Raw genomic sequence first — 22,679 nt, forward strand, 5'->3', positions numbered from 1 at the left:
CGCTTTCCACTGCGGGATATTCATTTTGGTGCAGCATCTAATCTGTTATGATTTACTGGAAGGCCTGAGCTCACATTTGGTTTTTATTCACATGGCTTTTATGTTAAAACTGTCTATGAGGAAAAAATCTGTGAAAAACAGACAGGTCACTTGGGGTCCTGATTTGCAGGGTAAGGATCTGGAAAAGTGAGGCTGAAGGTCAAATGCAGCCTGACCAGATGCTGCCACCTAACCAAAAACAAATCAGGCAACCAACCACCACCACCGAAACCCCACCAAATGCAGACCCTGTGCTCATAGGCCAGGACTGAGCATAAACCAGGTGGCAGCTCCCCGATGAGGCAGCTTCTCCAGGCACCTGAGCCTCGGGGCACCAGACTTGAACTTCTCAGTTTCTTCTCCAAACCTTCTCTGAGGCCCATGCTCAGTAGTTCTGGCAATGGCACTGCTATCTGTCACACAGTGAGAGGGGTCAGGAACCTGGGCCTTACCCAGGCTCCTTCCTTCATGCCCCCTCCTTTCAAATCAACCAGAACCCCTCATCCCCCAGCCCAGTGCCTCTCTTTGTCTCCCCCATCCTAGTAAATGCACCCCACTGTTGCTGAAGCCAAACTGCAGGAGTCATCTCTGACTTGTCCCCTTCACTCAAGCCCTACATCCAATCCGTCAGCACATCCTGGCTCTGGCACCGAAATAATCACAAGTCCTTCCAGTTTCCTCCACTCCCCGGCCAGCAGCCTAATCCAATCCACATTATCTCTTGCCTGGACAACTACAACAGCTTCCTAGCAAGTCTCCCGATACTCCCTCCTGCAACTCATCCCTACCCCCAACCTCCGTCATCTACTTTCCATCTGGTAGCCAAGGTCTCTGTTAAAAACTTCCATCTGACCACATCATAGTCCTGCTTTAAAATCCTGTAGGGGTTTCCCACTGCGCTCGGAAACAAAAGGAAATTCCTCTCCATGGCCTTCAAGGCCCTTCATGACTGGCCCCTGTCCGCCTGGACAGCCTCACCTTGGCGCGATTTCTGCTCCTTCCCACCCCAGGGCCTCCGCACACGCTGCTCCCTTCACCTGGAGCACTCTTGCCCCAGATCTTTGCAGAGCTGGCTCCTTCTCACTCTCTGGGCCTTGGCTCTGCTGGTCCTTCCTCACAGGAGCCCTCCACCACCACCTTGACTAGCACCTAGTAACCCCTGCAGCACAACCACTGAGCCTCCTCATCACTCCGCCCTGTTCATTTCCTCCTACCACTTGTGGCAGTCACAATCAGTCTTCTTGTTCACTTGAACAAGACTCATCTGGGCTTGTCTGAGTGCCTGTGACAGGGCCTTGCCTTAGCAAGTACGCATCAAGTATCTGCTGAATGATAAGAAAGCCTCCAGTTTCACCTCTCATCCCTTCCACCCGCTGGCTGAATAACAGCAAACCCATTCTGAGGGGTGCAGAGTGGGTCACATCACTTACTGACCAACTGCGCCCCCCCAGCAGCCCCATGAAGCTCGTAGAAACACAGTTCACAGTCACCGCCTGCGCCACCCCACTTACAGACTGGTTCCAGACGCCTGCCTCTCTAGGCACCCTGCTGCCACAGACATGCTGCTGCTCACCCTGGGGAATGGGCAGTGATTTGACAGATATACCACAGGTTCTCATGCCCCTTCTTGCTCTGCCCTCTACCATAGCCCGGGTGTCTTCAGGAAACAGGTCCTCACTCCTGCGGGCAGAGTCCACGTTCACCACCAGGCAAGTGGCCCTCTATTGTGCTGACAGCCTCCTCGACAGTCAGTCAATCTTGGATTTTCTGTCCAAGAATGACTGATGCTCTCCTGGGGCAGGGCCTGGGTCTGCCTGGACTTTGAAGCCCGCATGCTGAGCACACTGCCTGGCACACAGCTGGTGCTCCACACGCATTTGCTGAATAACTAATTACATGAGGAAATTCATCAGAAACAGCAAGGCGCTTCCGCCTGATCACTGAAGCCTCCAAGAGGCCTCTCCTGATTGTCCAGGCGTACACAGTACCCTCTACCCTCAGCCTGCCCCACCAGATTACCTAGTTTTATTTTCACTGTTTCACTTCTTGCTATGTGGAATTATTTTACTTGGTTACTAGTTTCTTATCTGTCTCCTCTAACAGAATCCAGATTCCATGAAAGTATTTGTTTGGTTCACCCAATAGTGATCATCCCCAACACTGATCCCAGGTGCTGGGATCAGTACTGGGGATGCAGTGGCTTCCCAAATATTTGTTGGAAGAATGAATGAATCAATACATGAATAGCATTAGCAGAAAACGGAAGAAGGAAATAAACTTCCTTGAATATATGATTCTGCTCTTCTAAGAAGAAATTCCTAAGAAAAAGAGGTAGGATGCCCAGGCGGGAACTTGGGTGGGTGGTCTCTCCAGCACACAAGACTGGAGGAAGGTACGAAGCAGCACGCATGGCAAGCCATGACGTCTCTGCTCCCTGCACAGGTCAGGGCTACAGGGAGAAGCCCATGGAGAACGCCAGCCACCCAGAAGATGAGGAGCTTGCCCACTGTCCCTTGGAGCCTGGCATCTACACCACATGGGCAGCACCTTCTTTGCTGAAGCCCTGAGCACAGGCTGCCAGGAAGAGAGAGCCCTGGGGCTGTGCCACATAGCTGAGAGGAAGCCAATCAGCAAACTCTGGCTGAGCGCTGACTGCCAGGTGGTAGGATGGGTACTACCTGGGGCACATGGTTTCTGTCTTTCAAGGTCTAGCCATCTAGAATGGGAGACAAAAAATATAGAGAAAAGGAGGTCTAAAAAAGTGCCACAGGCACCTCATGGAGATTAAAAAATGTCTGCTTTTCCCACGATGTTGTTATGAAAATGAAAAGACATGCCACAGACTGGGGGGACATCACTGCAAAACGCCTCTGATAAAGAACTTGCACTCAAAATACATAAAGAACTCTGGAGGCTGAGGTGGGTATATCACCTGACAGGATTTCGAGACCAGCCTGGCCAACATGCCGAAACCCTGTCTCTACTAAAAATACAAAAATTATCCAGGTGGGGTGGCACATGCCTGTAGCCTCAGCTACTCAGGAGGCTGAGGCAGGAGAATTTCCTGAACCTGGGAGGTGGAGGTTATAGTGAGCCAAGACTGCGCCACTGCATTCCAGCCTGGGTGACACAGTGAGACTCCATCTTAAAGAAACAAAACAAAAAAACCCCAAACTCTTGAAACACAACAATTTTTTTTTACTCAACTCAATTTAAAAAATTAGCTAAGGATTTCAAAAGACTCTTTACTAATGAAGACATGTATGGCAAAAGAAACACACAAAAAGATGTTCAATGTTATTAGGAAAATTCAAATTAAGATCATGAGATACCAATGCATGCCTATTAGAATGGTGAAAACTAAAAAGGTGGCCACACAAGTGCTGGAAAGGAAGTAAAGGAACTAGAACTCTTGTACACTGGTGGTGGCACATAAAATTATATAGACATCTTGGAAAACAGTTTGGCAGCAATTTAAAATAAAACCAAACATACACATACCTCCCATAATTCTATGGGAGACATGATTCAGCCATTCTATTTGTAGGTATTTATACAAGAGAAAAAGGATATATTTGCCCATACAGCTCTCTGTATGGACACATATTGTATGGGGCCACACAAATGCTCACAGCAGCTTTGTTTGTAATAGTCCCAAACTGGAAACAACCCAAATTTCCAGTGAGAGATGAATGAATAAACCGTGGTATGTTCATACAATGGAATGCTACTCAGCAATTAAAAGAAATGAACCACGGATACACACAGCAACATGACTGATCTCAAAATAATTATGTAGACTGAAAGAGGCCACACCAGGAGGAGTACATGATGCATGACTGTTCATGCAAAATCTTAGAAGATGCAAACTAATCCAGAATGACAGGAAGCAGATTATTAGTGTTACTTGGGGAGAGGGCTGTGAGAGGCAAGAGAAATCGGGGAGGAAATGTTTGGGAAGCTGGATTGTATACTCTCTTGATCATGGTGATGACTTCATGGGTATTTACATATGTCAAAATATCAAATTGTACACCTTAAATATATGCAGTTTATTGCATATCAATTAGACCCCAATAAAACTTTTTCTTTAAAGGGGCTCTGCTTCTGGCCAAGATGGATTAGATTTATTCTTCTGATTCAGGTAACTTAGAAAGCAAGACAATATATACAAAACAATGGTTATCAGTCTATGGATGAACAGGCAGCATAGGAGAGAGATCCCTCAGAGACAGAAGCACAAAGGCACTGGCCCAGTGACTGCTCCAACTTGCTGTCCAGGGAGAGTATCCAGGCCTCAGCACGGGGAAAGAAAACCCAGACAAAGACAGTGGTCTCTCAGAGACGAGAAGGCAGAGTTTGGAGTTCAGAAAGATCAAGTGGCTAAAATTCATGGACAAGAGAAACAGTGCTACAGAGAGAGAGCTCCAGACACACGCAGAGGGTTTTTTTTTAACAGGCTCAGCTGAGTCCTGGCTAATGCATGCATATGAAGAAAGGGAAAGACCTGCCGGAATGAAGCCCGTGAAACAATTCCTGGAGCTCACACAGGGCTGGCCAGTGTGGAGAGACCACCTCACCACGGGACACTGTAGAGTCTCAGACGGGCACTATCTCAGTAGTGGGGAGAAGTTAGTCCTAAACTAAAGGCTGTCTGGACCAGCTCTCACAGAGCATAAAAGCTAGCCCCCAAAAAGGATCAAACCAAGTCCAATTAACTTAACGATCAGCCCAAAAATATTTACAGGAAGAATCTAGCATCCAGCTGTGTAAAAACCACAGTAATTGTCAACCAATCAAAAATGACCAGATATGCAAAAAATGGGGGAGGAATTCCAAAAGTAGGAGAAAAACCAGTAAGAGACATACAGCTAGAAATGACACAGATGTAAGACCACAAGAAATCAGAAGGGAAACTGTACAATATTTTAAGCTGAATGAACCTCCTATGTCAAAACTTATTGGATGCAGGTAAAGCAGTGCTTAGAGGGAAATTTATGGCAGTAACGTCATAGAGAAGAAAGGTTTAAGAATTAATGACTGGAAAGGAAATAGCCTGAGGGATATTTTTTCTGATAATAAAACTGTAATATTTCCTGATTGCCTGGTGTTCACACATATCCATACATGTCCCAAAATTCACAGAATTAAATACAAAAATGAGTTAATTTTATGGTATGTTAGTTAAAAACTAAGTCGATTTGCTGAAAAAAATCAATGACCAAAGCTTCCATCAATGATTAAAATCAATGACTAAAGCTTCTTTTTAAGAAGCTATAAAACAAAAAGTAAAATTGGAAGCAGCAGAAGGTAAATAAAATAAGCCTAAGAACAGAAATCAATAAAATAAAAATCAGCAGAACGATAGAGGGCAGAAATAAAATTAATAATCTTCCAGACAAACTGATTAGGAAAAAAAAAATGAAGACCTAACTTATCAATACCATGAATCAGAGAGGGAACATCACTACAGATCCTACAGACATTAAAAAGTTAATAAAGGAATATCATAAAGTTTATGCCAATAAGTTTGACAGTTTAAATGAAATGACAAACTCCCTGAAAGACAAGTTACCAAAGCTCACTCATGAAGAAATACATAACCTTGAAAAGTCCCATAACTACTGAAGGAATCGAGTAGTTAAAAACCTTCCATCAAAGACAACTCCATACTCAGATGGCTGCAGTACTTTAAAGAACATTTTAAGGAAGAAATAATACTACAAAGATTCCTCCAGAAAAATCAAGGAGAGAATATTTCTCAATTCATTCTGAAAGATGAGCATAACCCTGATAGCAAAATCAGACAAGAGAATTACAAGAAGACTACAGACCAGTATCAGCCATGAACCTAGATGGAAAAATCCTTAATATCTATGATTTGCTATGATTTGCTCACACATTGATAAAACAGAATGGCAGCTCTGAATGGACGTAAACCCATGTGCTGAAACATGATGATGTGAGAAGAGCAAGGTAGAAAACACAATGTGAGTACCTCCATTTATGTCTATTAAAACCATGTACACTCCTTCTTGGGTTTGTTTGGCCATCTTTAAAAAGACACAAAAGAAATCAGTAGCAGGAACTGCTTTTGAAGAGGAGAGCTGGGGGCCAAAGCTGGGGGACTTTTTTCACTACATACTCTTCTGCCACCAATCAAGTTATTTATCATGATTAATGATTTCAGAATACATAAACTTAAGTTATGTCATGTATGTTTTAATGCCTCTAGCCATAGGCTGTCTTAGTAAAATCCAACTCTACCTACTCCCCAATAAACTTACAAAAAACCTACTAAAACATCACTTGATGCTTTACTATGCCAAACCCAGCTCTGGCAGGGGTTAGAAGGAATATTCTTGAATTCTTCTTTAAAGAGATTCTGATGTGGAGGCTTCAGAAAGTGCCCATGTCAAGCCAGGTGGAGCAAACAACAGTAACTATTCCCAGGAATGGTCATCAAGGCAGTGAATGAATCAATTCTAACAAAACCTGTCAGCCTCATCGGAGTTGGATCCTGGCCATGCAACCTCAACAGGGGAAGCCAGAGAACCACACCTTTCTTCAGAAAGGAAACCTATGCTTCCACAAAGTCCACCCAGCGTCTATTTCAGCTCTGAACCCAGAATAAGAACATCAAGTGTTATAAATAGCAAAACCAAGATTACAATTTGACTGATTTCAGTTTTGATGTTAGGAAAGAGATCGGATGTTAAGTCAGTTGTAAATCAAGGGGTCAAAAGAAAACCACAGGGTGAATATAGTCATCTTGGGTTAAGCAGTCAAGGTACCTTTCCCCATATTGCCTGAGTAACCAATTCCTGTGGCTTCAATTGGTGGAAAAACACCTGAGAAATTCTAAAGAGGCTAAAGAAGAGTGGGAGTCAAAATCAAAAAGGACCACCAAAACCAGAAAGGAAATTCTGTACAGAAAGCACCCTTCTTTGTCCTCTATGCAGCAGAGGGGAAGGATGCTATGCGTACGCAGGGCCCAGCGAGGAAGTCGGGCAAGGCAAGAGTGCCTACCTTTATTATGAGACATGGCGTAGAGGAGGCAGAGCACAAACAGGGCGTGGTAATCATCATCCGGGCTGTTCAGAGCGTGGTACACCATATCCAGGAAGGGTCTGGAAAAGAGGAGGGGCATGCATGAGCCTTGTGGTGCACATGGGTGAACACTTCCCCTCTCTAACCTGTACATGGGGTGCTAGCTGCCTTTGGTACAGCTCTTTAGGACACAACTATGTACCTGGTCTAGCACCAGGCACTGAGGACACAGACAAATGAGAGACAGGCTCTGCCCAGGAAAGCTGCTATCCAGAGGGGACACCGACCAAGGAACAGACTGCTGGCTTAGTCATACAACAGTCATTCAGCAGATGTTCCAGACACAGAGAATCAATGATACAAACTCTCCACAGCAAAGCTTTCATGTCAGTTTGTAGAGAGAGAGAACAGACAGACATCACTGCAAAGTGATGTGTGTCACAAGAGAATGAAGAAAACAGGACAGGGGGATATCAAACAAGGCACAAACAACAATCCAAACACGCTCAAGACCGTGAGCCCTGGAGCCAGACTGCCTGGATTCAAATTCTGATTCTCTCTCTTCTCAGCTTTTTATTTAGCAAATCCTTGAGCAAGTTACTTAAAACCTCTCTATCTCCCCATGCGTATGGCATAGATTCCAACCTTGCAGGGTTATTTTGAGGATTCAAGTCTAATGAAGACTGAAAAGCATTTAGCACAGGGCCAGGCACTGTGGATGGTGCCAAAGCATGACAGCTGCTGTTTGATTTCTATTTTTAATATTTCAAGGCCACTACTTCATGATTTCATTTTGGCAGGGTCCTGACCCAGCAATTTCTCGGACCGACTTTCTCTGACTGCTAAGAATTGACAGTGAGGTCTCTCACCTCTGAAGCTTTGTGGGTGAGATCTGTAGAGAGGTTGCAAATATCGTAAATGGCACACCCCAAACGCTGCCTTTCCACATGAAGGGCCTGACGGGAAAAGACTCTTCACCACCAAGAGAACAGAATATGCACAGGTCTGGCTCATAGGCCAGAGGCTCTGATCTCCTGACTGTGGCTGCCCCTTCTGAATGCCAGATTGAGGCCAAGAGAACAGAGCACCTTCATGAGTGACCCAGGGCATATTTAATTTCTGGAAGGACACTCAAGCTCCAATGAACACTGGGTGCCCATGGGGAGTGAAAGGGGCCTGTGGAGACACAGGGAGTGTTCACCATACAAACTATGAGACAGTTCTGAATTTTTGACTCTATACATGTATCACTGATACAAAATGTTTCATTGAAAAATACAAAAGAAAAAGTAGGAAAAATGTACTTATAACATTTCAAACACACATATGACACACAAAAACTAAAAAAAAAAAAAAAAAAAAAAAAACTTAAAGGGGACATTTGTCTTCCATCCCCATTTCTCCGCAGCCCCAAATGGGGCACCACCTTTCAGATGTGTTAATAGTTTTATCATGTGTAGATTTGGGTTTTGAAAGCATCCAGCAATAACACTTCCAAACTTAGGGTGGGATAACATTTTCTTGTAAATCAGCTGCTTGAAATTTGGATTATATTTCCATTTGGGAATAATATGAATAATCGAATGCCAATAACTGGGTGAGTACCATGTTTTATGAGATGAAGTATCATGAAGCCATTAAGTGTTTTGTTTACACAGGGTAGAATAAGGTAAAAAAAAAAGGTTGCTTGAGGGTTGATATTAGATGGAAAAAAGGAGGAATAAAAAATTATAGACATGATACGGTCCAAGATTTGGGAGAAGGAAGGGTGGAATTCCCAGAAAGCTCAAATTGGGGAAAAAAAAAAAAAAAAAAAAAAGAAGAAGAAAACTGGTAAGAAATAACCAGAATGGTAGTCCCACTGACTCTGAATACTAGCAGCATGAAGACTTTTTTCCTTTCTTTACACTCTTCCAGATTTTGCATACTTTCATAATTTTTTTTTTTTAAGAAAAGAAACAATGTTTTAAAAGCTTTAAGTTTCCTAGGCCTATATTTAACTACAAATGCAGATAGAGTCCATAACATATGGGGAATATAAAATGGTCTGCTTTTTACCATGCTGTGCCTTGGGGCAAGTGGACCAATGCCAAGATCCAATTCATATCCTAGAGAACAAATGGCCACCTTCCCACCCCTCTCCCTGCCTCCCCACCAGGAAGTGGGAGGACAGAGGGCAACAGCAGTTTCTTACAACCTGCAACCCGATGCCTTGGCAAAGGAGACAGCAGCTCTCTACCTGGGCCAGTCTCTACCCCGACATTCGGTCTCAGAGTCTAGCAGAGATCCGGCCTGGAGGTTCCCAGGCCTGCAAGTGGCCCAACTCAAGGCAACTGAATCAGCTTCCATTAGAAGCCATGTGCTTGAAGACGCCCAAAGTTAAGAAACAATCTCAATCAACTCTAAGAAAATCCTTCTCTTCACCAAAATTCAGAAAAAAAGAAGTCATCAACCCCAATATTCCAACATAACATTTTGGTCTGTTTTTTAACCCTTTTTTTTTGGTGGCAGGAGGAATACAGGGTGTTTCTCTTCCATTAGCAAAGCTACAGTACTACTATACTATGAAACATATGTTCTCTGTTTCCATTTATCAGTTTCTAAGGAGCTGAACACATCATGACAGTATTCACCTAAAAGTATCAACTGATATTCTTTGTTTTTGAGACAGAGTCTCAGTCTATTGCCCAGGCTGGAGCGCAGTGGTGTAATCATAGCACATTATAGCCTTGACCTCTCTGGCTCAAGCAATCTCCCACCTCAGCCTCTCAAGTTGCTGGGGCTACAGGTGCCTGCCACCATGCCTGGCCAATTTTTAATTTTTTTATAAAGATGAGGTCTCACTATGTTGCCTAGGCTAGTCTGAAACTCCCCGGCTGAAGTGATTCTCCCGCCTCGGCCTTCCAAAGTGCTAGGATTCTAGGTGTGAGCCACCATGCCTGGCCTGATCTTCTATTAAGCAGATACCTCTTCCCTTGCTTAAGTACCACCCCACTAATAGTCATTTGTGGCCCTTCTAATTATTTATAGTCTAAAGAATGCTGTACCAAGGCTGTCCCCAACCTGCTGTGTTTGGAATGACTTCCTTAATTTTCAGAGCTCTGGGAGTTTGCTGTCAAGCAAAATCTAAAAGGTCTTTGTACTCCACTGTTTTTTTATTTAGCAAAAACTAAAAATGGCTCCCTTGCACATCTGATAGAAATTAATCCCATCTGTTAAGTCATTGAAACATTTGCCAAGCAAAGAGAAAAATAAGATGTGGAAGAAAAAAATTAGTGGACTTCACATCTTGAATTGAAGTAGGATTGCTAAAGAGGATGGGGTGTGTGTGTATTTTCACCACTCCTCCCTAGCGGCTGAGGAAGGGAATGCCTTGCAGGCTGACACAGAAACGCTGGTGTTATGCATTTATTAACAGGAAGGTAGTGCTAATCAGGAGGCTGTTACAGGGGACTGTGCAGTGGGGCTGCAAGATAAGGAAGTAACTCTGAAATGAAGAAGCCCTCCTACCAGCTCCCAGCATACTCTGGAAGTAGCCTTCTCTCCAATCCCATTGTGGAGGGACTAGTGCTATAGCAAAGTTCCAGGAAATGTGGGGTCACCCAGGTTTAAAAAGATTTAACTACAGATGGCCATCGCTGAAATGAACAATCAGGCAAAAAGTTGAAGGTGGATGGCAGCAGTAACTCATGTTTAAGAAGGTTTTAGAAGGTTTAAGAAGATGTAGCTACAGATAGCTATTGCTGAAATGAACAATCAGGCAAAAGGTCAAAGGTGGATGGCAGCACCAACTCATGCGGGCCGAGTCAAGAGGGCAGGCCCTATAGATGGGGTATATGTATATGTGTGCAGGGCAGGGAATGAACCAGGCAGGAGATCCAAGCCCAGCTACTGAGAGGATGCTTCCTGGGAGCAGCAGAGCATTTCCAGGAGCAGCCAGTGTGAAGCCACCCATGTCCTTTAGACGGAGCCCAGCTCCAAAGCACCAGGAGCACAGCAGGGAGAGTTGCACTATTCTGGCAAATCTCTTTGCAAGGGAGTGAGCATTATAGTGTTAAGTGATGGCTCTATCTCTACGCCTCTGGGTAGCCAGAGCTAGAGAAGCAGGGAAAGAAAGGGAGGCCGCACGGCACGGTCTGGCTGAGGGACGGAAAAGACTCTGGCCCCAGGGCTCAACATCCCCACTGAGCCCTCTCCTCTTCCCTGAGACGGCACTCAGCACTGGCCTCCTGGGCAGCTACCTGCTCCACTGCGCACTCTCAGAGCATGTGGCAGCGGCACTCTTCTCCTCGTCGGTGGTGTTCTGCTCCCGCACAGAGGCACTGGCAGCCAACTCTGAGAGCTTGCTACGCTCCATGATCACCATCTCGATCTCTGGAAGCCAAAATGGAGACTGGGATGAGCCCAGGCAGCTATGCAGCTCTAGATTCATACACATGCTCATGTTTGAGAATAAATATGCATAAATGACTCCTAATAGGTCAAACACATGTCTGACCTGAACACCAGCGACACACTGGGAGAGAAATAAGACAGAGGCCAGAGCCCCTCTTTCTATTCCTCATGGCAACACCAAGAAACATGTTCCTGATTTGGACAACAAAACATAAATTTCAATCATTTATTCTATTTCAAGAGTTTAAAACAGTTCTTTTTTACTTTATTGATACCACATTTCCTTCCCAAAGGATTTGTGGCAGCTAAGATACGATACGTGGTTGGTAAACATCATCAACTTCACTGATAATATTCTTTTTTTTTTTTTTTTTTTTTTTGAGACGGAGTTTCGCTCTTGTTACCCAGGCTGGAGTGCAATGGCGCGATCTCGGCTCACCGCAACCTCCGCCTCCTGAGTTCAGGCAATTCTCCTGTCTCAGCCTCCTGAGTAGCTGGGATTACAGGCACGTGCTACCATGCCCAGCTAATTTTTTTTTTGTATTTTTAGTAGAGACGGGGTTTCACTATGTTGACCGGGATGGTCTCGATCTCTTGACCTCGTGATCCACCCGCCTCGGCCTCCCAAAGTGCTGGGATTACAGGCTTGAGCCACCGCGCCCGGCCTCACTGATAATATTCTAAAGCTGCTTACATTTTTTTTTTTTTTTTGATACAGTTTTGCTCTTGTTGCCCAGGCTGGAGTACAGTAGTGTGATCTCAGCTCACTGCAACCTCTGCCTCCCAGGTTCAAGCGATTCTCCTGCCTCAGCCTCCTGAGTAGCTGGGATTACAGGTACCCGCCACCACACCCAGCTAATTTTTGTACTTTTAGTAGAGACAGGGTTTCGCTATGTTGGCCAGGCTGGTCTCGAACTCCTGACCTCAAGTGATTCTCCTGCCTCAGCTTCCCAAAGTGCTGTGATTACAGGCGTTTGAGCTACCCAGCTCGGGCAAGCTGCTTACATTTTTAAGAGGATGCTCTGACTGAAGGCTTTTGTTTTTCTGTTCTACTTATAACTTGCGGAGGGCAGAGAGAGATTAGGAACCTCATTTTATTTTCCCCCCATTAAACAAGGGTAACCTGTAACAATCAACTTAAGCATGACATGCATTTTTATTTTTCAGAAAAAGTTATGAACCACCAAAGAAAACATCTTGAATTAAAGATGGACGAGGATTGGGCTTTATGGTGTCCCCATCACAGAGTTCTTGGTCATGCAAGCATGGACTTTCAAACAGCCCATGGAACTCAGAGTTTACGTATTTTTCCCCACCACTGGGAGACATACAGGGTGAAAAAGAGATGACAAAATGTGAACCTGCATTTCTGTTCCAGAAGGATGTGAACACATAACCTTGGGCTCAGACGTGGCCTCCACCACAGTCTCCCTCCTGCCAGCTCATACAGTGACCTCTGCCACCTCTTCTGTCACCCTAATTTATTCTCCACACAAACCCAAGGTGATTTTAAGGAAATTAGCTCATGTCACTCCTCTATTCCAAACTCCCAATGTCTACCCATCACTCTCAAGATAAAATCCAGACACATGGCCTGGCCCCAGTCCACTTCTGATCTTACCTCGAGGCCATCCCTGCCTGGCTGGCTGGTGCCACTCCAGCTGTGCTGGGCTTCTCAGTATCTCTTGAACGTCCCAAGCTTGTTTCTATCCAAGGATCTTAACACAGTAGTTTCCTCTTCCTGAAAAGCTCTCACCCCAGGTCTCCTAGCCAGGTATAATTGGGGTACACCATTCAAGGCTCAGCTCACATGTCACCTCCTTGGAGACATCTTCCTGGACACCCTCTCCACCTGGTTTGTTTGTTTGTTTTTGGAGATAGGGTCTTGCTCTGTCACCCAGGCTGGAGTGCAGTGGTGTGATCATGGAGCCTTGACCACCTGGGCTCACATGATCCTCCTACCTCAGCCTCCAGAGTCGCTGGGAACACAGGTACGTGCCATCACACCCAGCTAATTTCTTAATTTTTATAGAGATGAGGGTCTCACTATGTTGCCCAGGCTGGTCTCAAACTCCTGAGCTCAAATGATCCTCCCACCTTGGCCTCCCACAATGCTGGGATTGTAGGCTTGAGTCTCCACACTGGCCTTCACCTGCTTTTTATTTTTATACCTCTTTAAAAATTATTATTAACTAAACACCACACTTTGAGCAGATTTCATTAGTTCTCCCAAAGTCTTTTTTCTGGGACCCCTTTACATTGAGTCCTCCTGGTATCACTTTACATTGAGTCCTCATTCTTAGGTTCCCCGGGATGTGATGTTTCTCAGACTGTCCTTGCTTGTGTCATGACCTGGACATTTTGAGGAGTACTGGTCAGGGATTCTCAAGAGTCCCTCAATCTGGGGTTGTCTGACATCCTTCTGCTATTTAGACTGGGGTTACAGGTTTTGAGGAGGAGGCCCACAGAGGGGAAGTATCCTTCTCATCACATCATATAAGAGCACATACTATCAATATGACTTATGTCTGTTGATGTCAATCTCCAATACTTGGCCAAGCTAATGTTCATCGGCTTTCACCACTGTGCATCAACTTTTCCTCCTCCTTCCGTACCACATTCTGTGGAAGAAAGTCAGTAAACACAGGCCACACTTACAGAATGGGGCATTACATTCTGAAGCCTCTTTGCATATCTCATAAATTATCTGGCATTCTTCGATAGAGGAGATTTGTCCTTCCTCCCCCTTACCTTGATTTTACTTTATATTAATAGCATTTGTAACGACTTGGCTCTTACATTCGCTATTGTTTTGCTTCTTTACTGCCTGTCTTCCTCCACTAGAACAGGGGCTTTGTAGCTGTCATATATGTCTTGTTTTCCACTGTCTAATCCAGTGCCTGGCACAAAGTAGGTACACCATAAGTATCTCCTGAAGTGATAAATAAATGACTAATTTAGCCCAACACGAGAAGTGCTGGCAGCAGGCCTGGCTGGCAACAATTCACAGTGGCTGCGATGTGAGGCGGGGTGGCCACTGCCTAACATCAATGTGGGCTCGAAGAGTTCCCGTGGGGAACTCTCACGTCCCATGAGACTCTCCTGGCTGTTAGGCCTGACTGCACCTGCAGGAACCCCCCGGCATGGAGGAGCACCCCCATATCCACACGGGCCCTGGCCTTCTGCTAGGTTTACTCTCACCATCCCCCCTCCCTCCCACCCATCTGATCTGAAGCCAGATGCCAAAGATCAGAGTCTCCACAGGGCAGGCCCCATCACACAGGTAGGAGCCAGCAGATGCTTTCTAAGTGGTGTGTGGACAAATGAATAGTTTTGTACTTATTTCATTGTGCATTAGAAGAAAATTGTAGCTGCAGAGAATGCCTTCTGTGGATATTACTGCTTAGAATGAGGCTAAATTCTGGGGAGAAAAATCCAAGTGAGTCAATTTTAAGAAAGCTATACATCAAACAGCAGTGCAAATAGCACACAGATATGGCAAAGAGCTGGAATGTGGGCTGAGGGGTGGAGGCTTATGCCTCCTAGCACCTTGGGAAGCCAAGGCTCCCAAGAGATCCTGATCCCTTGAGATCAGGAGTTTGAGATCAGCCTGGCCAACATGGTGAAACCCTGTCACAAAAATTAGCCAGGTGTAGTAGTGGGTGTCTATAATCTCAGCTACCCGGGAGACTGAGGCACAAGAATCACTTGAAGCCAGAAGGTGGAGGTTGTAGTGAGCTGAAATTGGGCCACTGCACTCCAGACTGGGTGACAGAGTAAGACTCTGTTTCAAAAAAAAAAAGAGCTGGAATGTGGTGCAGACTGCTGTTTGGGAAACACTGCTATTTCCTTTCTCCCATTTTCACCTCCAACAGACTCCTTCAGGCACCCAACACCCTCCAACTACCCTGGTTGTCTCCAAAGTGGGTACAGACCTCAGTAAGCATGCGAGATGATTCTCTACACAGTAGGTCTTTTAAAGCTTCTCATCTTTAAAAATTTGTTTTATGCTGTCCATAATATTAGCATAGACATATTATGTATGTCGATGTATATATATGTATAATATGTATGTATATTATGTATAATGTCTATGTATATATGGATAATATATTATATATGTCTATGTATATATAATATGTATGTATATTATGTCTATGTATATATGTATATGTATGTATATTATGCATATGTCTATGTATATATGTATAATATGTATATTGGGTATGTCTATGTATAATACGTATGTATATTATGTATGTCTATGTATATATGTATATGCATGTATAATATGTATGTCTATGTATATATGTATATGTATGTATATTATGTATATGTCGATGTATATATTTATAATGTATGTATATTATGTATATGTCTATGTATATATAATATGTATGTATATTATGTATGTCAATGTATATATATGTATAATATGTATATGTCTATGTATATTTATGTATACTATGTATGTATATTATGTATATGTCAATGTATATATGTATATGTATATTATGTATATGTCTATGTATATATGTATATGTGTGTATATTATGTATATGTCTATGTATATATATGTATATTATGTATGTCAATGTATATATATGTATAATATGTATGTATATTATGTATAATATGTCTATGTATATTTATGTATAATATGTATGTATAATATGTATATGTCGATGTATATATATGTATAATATGGATTTATATTATGTATGTCTATGTATATATATGTATAATATGTATGTATATTATGTATAATATGTCTATGTATATTTATGTATAATATGTATGTATAATATGTATATGTCGATGTATATATATGTATAATATGGATTTATATTATGTATATGTATATATATGTATAATATGTATGTATAATATGTATAATATGTCGATGTATTATAATACATAAATGTTTATACATATTTGGGAGGTGCATGCTTAAATGTCGCATGTATAAGTTTGTTTGTGCTTATTAACAAGGCTTGCCATTAGACATCTGACGATTCCCAAGCAAACCTGTAAGGCCAGCCTCCCCCTCGTCTTCCAGTCTCTGGCCTCTGCCCTGTGCAGCAGAGGGCGTAGCCCAACTCCCCTACAGCTGCAAGTTCTCCTTCCCCAGGCTTAGCTCTGCCCTGCTTGGCTGACACAGTGGGAACTCAGCTCCAAGTACCTCCTAAGGTTATAGGTCTAAGCCAAGTACCCTGGCCTGGAGGCCCAGCTTTGTGACGTGGCTGTCCCCTTTCTAGCTTAATCTCCTTGGACACCAGCAGAATTCCAGAGCAGAGGAGAGAGTAAAGACGATTCAGTACCAAGCTCATCAAACATTTGCTTTTTTAAAGCATACTAATTTAAAGCATACTAATTTAAAGGATAATTTTCCAGGGCACCTCACCCTGGTCAGCAGATGAGCCAGAGCTGCTCCAGGTAAAGGGTGGCGGGCACCAAAAGCCTCTGACTACTGTTGGCTCCCTCATGCACTCCAGAGGCCCCTTTCTGGAATTCTACGGCTTCACACAAAACTGAGTGAGAACCACCAGCTTGTCCAACCCTGGTTATTGAATATGAGCGCACAGAAACCCAAAAGTGCAGTGACTCAACACAGCTGGAAATGCATCAGTGAAGCCAGGACCACTCCCCTCCCTCCCTCCCTCCCTCCCCACATGTCACGTCTTGGTGCAGAACCAGGCCCACAAGGGCCTCTCCACACAAAACGGGATTTCCAAACCCTGGCTGTGACACTTATGCCCACAGCTGCACCGTATAGTCCTCATCCAGCTGGCATAGTTGTAGAGTGAGTGGCTCCACTTAATTTTCTAGATGAATGCAGATCACGTCTTTAAATGTCAACCCTCTTGCCCTTCTTTTTGATAGTTTTATCCAAACAATCCTTATAGGTACTGATTCTTACCTAGGGTCTGCCAACTCCTTGAAACTCTATGCAAAGTGCTATGAGGGCATGGGAGTAGTCGGTAGCAGGTTTCTGGGGGAAAGGTCACCCCAGATTCTCACTGCTCTAAAATGGGTACCATCTTTAAAAGAGGATGTCAAAGAGGACTTGACCTCTCCTGATGATCAGGGCCACAGAGAACCCCCTCACTGTGCTACACCTAAATGTCAGCATGGTTCTGTACTGCTCTGTGGCCCAACTCCACTTGTCCCTGCTGTCACAGCCTCCCTCCCAAGGTGCAGGTGCCACACTGCTGCTGCCAGGGAAAGCAGCTCAGTGGGCTATGTGGACACAGATTTCCACCGATGGTCCCCAAGGCCGGGACTCAGGCTCTGAGGGTGGATTCCCAGGGGGCTCTGACTGAACCTCAGTTATGATACTATCTGGAGTTTGAAGGGACTGAATCAATAGTTTAGCCCAGTTTGCTCAGTTATTTGCTTGCCTTTATGATTTCTGTCATGTCTCTGTGTTACCCATAGTATTTTTCATTTTATCTGAACTCTTACTTTTTTTTCACTTAAATACAGCTTAAACGGAAAGTTTCAATCACTATTATACTCTTCAACCTAGCAGCCCAGTTGCAAGTATTTATCTGCAAGATACACCTCTGACAGTGTGAAAATGCACAAGCACAAATGTATGGCAGTATTATTTGTAATTGCAAAATATTGGAAACTACCTAAATGTCCAGGCATGACAGACTGATGGCATCAACTATGGTACATACACACAGCGCAGCTGTAAAAAGGAATGAGGAAGGTCTGAGAACTGATAGGGAGTAATTTCCGCAGATACTGCTAAGTGAAAAGAACACATATGCTACCCTGTGTATAAGAAAGGAAAAGAGGAAAAGATATATACAAATCTGCTTATTTGTATAGAAAGAAACACAGGAAAGGTACTTCAGTACACAATCAAGTTGGTTAGCTGTAAGAGATGGCAGGAATGAAATGAAAGTATGTGGGGGGGAGGAAGGATACTTCCTTGAATATGCCTTTTTGCATAGTTTTGAGTTTGTCTATATTCCACGTATTTTTTAAAAAAAATTGTAAGTAAATCAATGAGAATGAGAAGGGAGAAGCCTAAACTGAAAAGAATCCAAATTTCTTTTTTCTTTCTTCTTTTGAGACAGAATTTCCCTCTTGTTGCCCAGGCCAGAGTGCAATGGTGTGATCTTGGCTCACTGCAACCTCCGACTCCCAGGTTCAAGAGATTCTCCTGCCTCACCCTCCCGAGTAGCTGGGATTACAGGCGTGTGCCACCACACCCAGGTTTTGTATTTTTAGTAGAGATGGGGTTTCTCCATGTTGGTCAGGCTGGTCTTGAACTCCCAACCTCGGCCTCCCAAAGTGAGAGGATTACAGGCATGAGCCACCATGCCCGGCCTCAAATTTCTTTTTATTTTTTTTGAGACAGAGTCTTGCTCTATTGCCCAGGCTAGAGTGCAGTGGTGTGATCTCAGTTCACTGCAACTTCCACCTCCCAGGTTCAAGCAATTTTCCTGCCTTGGCCTCCCCAGTAGCTGGAATTACAGGTGCCCACCATGTGTGGCTCATTTTGTAGTTTTATTTTTACTTATTTCTTTATTTTTGAGACAGAGTCTCACTCCGTCGCCCAGCCTGGAGTGCAGTGGCATGATCTCCACTCACTGCAACCTCCCCCTCCTGGGTTCAAGCAGTTCTCTGGCTTCAGCCTCCCTCCCGAGTGGCTGGGACTACAGGTGCGTGCCACCATACCGGTTAATTTTTTTAGTAGAGACAGGGTTTCATCATGTTGGTCAGGTTAGTCTCAAACTCCTGACTTGAAATGATCCACCTACCTCGGCCTCCCAAAGTGCTGGGATTACAGTCACGAGCCACTGCGCCTGGCCTAAGTCCAAATTTATTTTAAATGAATACCAAATCCACTCTGAAGGGGGAAAGGGAGGGCACTCAGATGAATCCAAGTAGCTTATGAACACAATGCAGCAGATCTTTGAATAACATCATTTCATTCAACATTGTTGCATTCTAGCATTAGTAAGAATAAAAAGAAAAAAAAAAAAAAAAAAGATTCCCAGCCCCGGCCACTGTCTATGTGGAGTTTGAATGTTCTCACCATGTCTGCATGGGTTTTCGCTATGTATTCTGGTTTCCTCCCTCATACCAGAGATGCTCACGTTAGGTTCCCTGGCGTGTCTACATGGGCGCAGTCTGAGTGAGTGTGCAGGTGTGTGAACACGCCCTGTGACGGGATGGTGCCCTGTCTAGAGCTGCCTCCCACCTGGCATTCCAAGGCACCCAGGCTCCAGCCACACAAGACCCTCAACTGGAGATATGCAAGTTGGAAAATGAATGAATACAAATGATTATCAAATAAAAATTCATAAAGCAGACAATAATCCAAATGCACAACAATAAATGATGTGGTATGAAAGCATTCAGCAAGCCTACCAGATGTGTGATTGTTTCTGAACTTCACGGAGGCAGGAGGGGCTCCTTACTATTTTCACTTTGCAAACATTTACTCCTTGATTTAACCCACCATCACCATGACTGCTGTTCACTCACTAATTCACCAAAAATTGGGTAAGTTTCCACAAATCTTTCTTAAGTGTATGTACAGCTCACATTTATTTCAATGTTTAATGCTAGAAGTGTTTTGGGTCTTTATTTAGAAGTTAGATGATGTTTTTGTGACCAGAAGTACGCCACAGGAACTTAACTCCTGTGGATATCAGTTCACCTACGATAAAACTGGTTTCTTTATACATCATTTCCCTTAAGGTCACAGTTTCCAAGAACCAATTCGTGATGTTAAGTGTGGACTTAATGTGCTCAGTTATATATCCTCAATTTGAAGGTAAGTAAAGCATTGGGGTAAGCATGGGGAAGGGAACATTGCAAAAACATTCTGAACTCTTTGTGTTTTAAACAATAAACAACTCTAAGTAAAGCAATTCTGAAGCTTTTAGATGCATAACAGGATTGAGCATATCAGTGAGTAGATGATGTTGGGAGTGTGGGCTCTCAGAGTAAAAGAAGAAACATACAAATCTAAAATGGGGGAAGACAAGAAAAAAAAACCTTATAAATTCATTGGAATTGGGGTACTGGTATGAACACGTGCTTTCTAAAATATGTGTGTGTACATCTGTATGTATGTATACGTAAGCATGTATAAATATACACTTTGTATATGTACATACATAGATTACCTTGCTTTGTCCACTCTTAAGGGCCAAATTGCAAAGACATCTCAGTGGCTATGAGCACATCCAGTGCCCAAATCTTGGCCTCTAATACTGCCATCCATGAACAGGAGCCAGAGAAATGGCTAATTCCAGGGATGGGCAGAGGAGGTACCAGGTGAACACAGAAGTCATGCCACAAAGTGTAAGGGATTGCTCAAGAAATCATGGGGCAAGCACAAGACAGCCAGCCTGAAAGAGTTCCTGCAGGCCAACTCTGGGACAATTTCAGCACCAAAATACAGTATTGTGCTATAAACCATTAGAAAACTGGAATCTGGCCGGGCGCGGTGGCTCAAGCCTGTAATCCCAGCACTTTGGGAGGCTGAGGCGGGTGGATCACGAGGTCGACAGATCGAGACCATCCCGGTCAACATGGTGAAACCCTGTCTCTACTAAAAATACAAAAAATTAGCTGGGCATGGTGGGGCGTGCCTGTAATCCCAGCTACTCAGGAGGCTGAGGCAGGAGAACTGCCTGAACCCAGGAGGTGGAGGTTGCGGTGAGCCGAGATCACGCCATTGCACTCCAGCATGGGTAACAAAAGTGAAACTCCATCTCAAAAAAAATAAAAAAAATAAAAAAAAAAGAAAACTGGAATCTATGAGTCCACACCAATAAGAGACAAATAAATAAATGAGAAGAAGGGAAAGGTCTTGCTTGCAACAGAATGCCAAGGGCTGACTTTTAAACACAGAGGGAACGCTGAAGTTGGAAAATCATCTTTTCCTGCCCATCATGTTAATGACTAGACTAGGCAAGAATCATAAACAAATGCCAAATCTAAGAAGAAGTTTTAACAAGGGGCAGGGTATCTCCATGATCCCGAAGTGTCTCTCTGTGGACCACTTACTAGTTGGGAAGAAAACGAAGGTCATTACACAGTACAGAAACTGGGCAACACATCAGTCATGTGACCAAAATGAACATCACCCAAGAGGGACAGAAGGACATTATGTGCCTCCAGATGTGACACCCTGAGAAGTGCATGACATCACCTATGCCATGTTCCAGCCAAGAACCTCAGTCTAATCACAAGGACACATCAGACAAAGACAAAATGAAGGACGTTTTATTAGAACAAAAAAGAAGGAGGTTCTATACTCCTCAGAAAAAGGCAATGTGGCAAATGAGAAAGAGACAGTGGAAATGTTCCAAAGTAAAGGAGGCTGGGTTGAACCTTGCACTAGAGGGAAGAATATGCTAGAAAGACATTATGAGGCCAACAGACACAACAGGAACACAGCAGGAGAGTACTATGAAGCCAACAACTGTGCTGTGCTCACCAATGAGAACACCTTAATCTTAGCAAATGCTTATGAAGCTTCAGGAGGAAAGGGGCACAGTGTGTGTGTGAGGAGTGTGTGGGGCATGTGTGTAGACAGAGAAAATACAATAGGAAAGCAAATGGCATGAAATGTTACACGGGGGAACTGGGTAAAGGGTAAACAGGTGTTCTTTATACTATTTTTGGTTTTACAACTTTTTGTAAACTTGAAATTATTTTCAAATATAAAGTTTGGGAAAATTACCATAAGCATAAACCGGTATAAATAGAAAGCACCTGTAAAAACATACGTGATAAATAAACAAAAAGGTGCTGGGGCTGTTGTGTGCATTGAGAAAGGGAGATTCATAAACATGAATGAGGTATTCAAGTATTAAACACTTGTCACAGCAAATATGAAGGCTCCCCCCACCCACCCTATCCCCTGCCCTGGAGATAATCACTTAGAATAAGAGCTCTTGCGCCATCTTCTGCTTCTGTTTTTTAAAGAAACAAGGTCTCACTCTGTCGCCTAGGCTGGAATGTGTGTCATGATCACAGTTAACCGCAGCCTCAACCTCCCAGGTTCAAGGGATCCTTCCACCTTAGCCTCCAGAGTAGCTGGGACTATAGGCGCCATGCCTGACTAATTTTTTATTTCTTTGGACAGACAGGAGTCTCTCTATGTTGCCCAGCTGGTCCTGAACTTCTGGGCTCAGGTGATCCACTTGTGTTGGCCT

At 43.8% G+C, this 22,679-nt stretch overlaps 1 protein-coding gene across 8 annotated transcripts in view; it reads right to left on the reverse strand.

Annotated features, from left to right (window-relative positions):
* CLEC16A (C-type lectin domain containing 16A) overlaps positions 1-22,679 on the reverse strand; it is a 231,727-nt gene that overhangs the window by 144,732 nt on the left and 64,316 nt on the right. For all 8 annotated transcript variants that reach the window (XM_074382227.1, XM_074382226.1, XM_039478046.2 and 5 more), the window contains 2 exons: positions 11,331-11,463; positions 7,069-7,169 (listed from right to left, as the gene is read on the reverse strand). In XM_074382227.1, coding sequence (XP_074238328.1) covers positions 7,069-7,169; positions 11,331-11,463 — 234 coding nt within the window. The remainder of the gene's footprint in view (positions 1-7,068; positions 7,170-11,330; positions 11,464-22,679) is intronic.

This window comes from Saimiri boliviensis, chromosome 12, assembly GCF_048565385.1.
Source record: "Saimiri boliviensis isolate mSaiBol1 chromosome 12, mSaiBol1.pri, whole genome shotgun sequence".
Lineage (NCBI taxonomy): Eukaryota > Metazoa > Chordata > Mammalia > Primates > Cebidae > Saimiri > Saimiri boliviensis.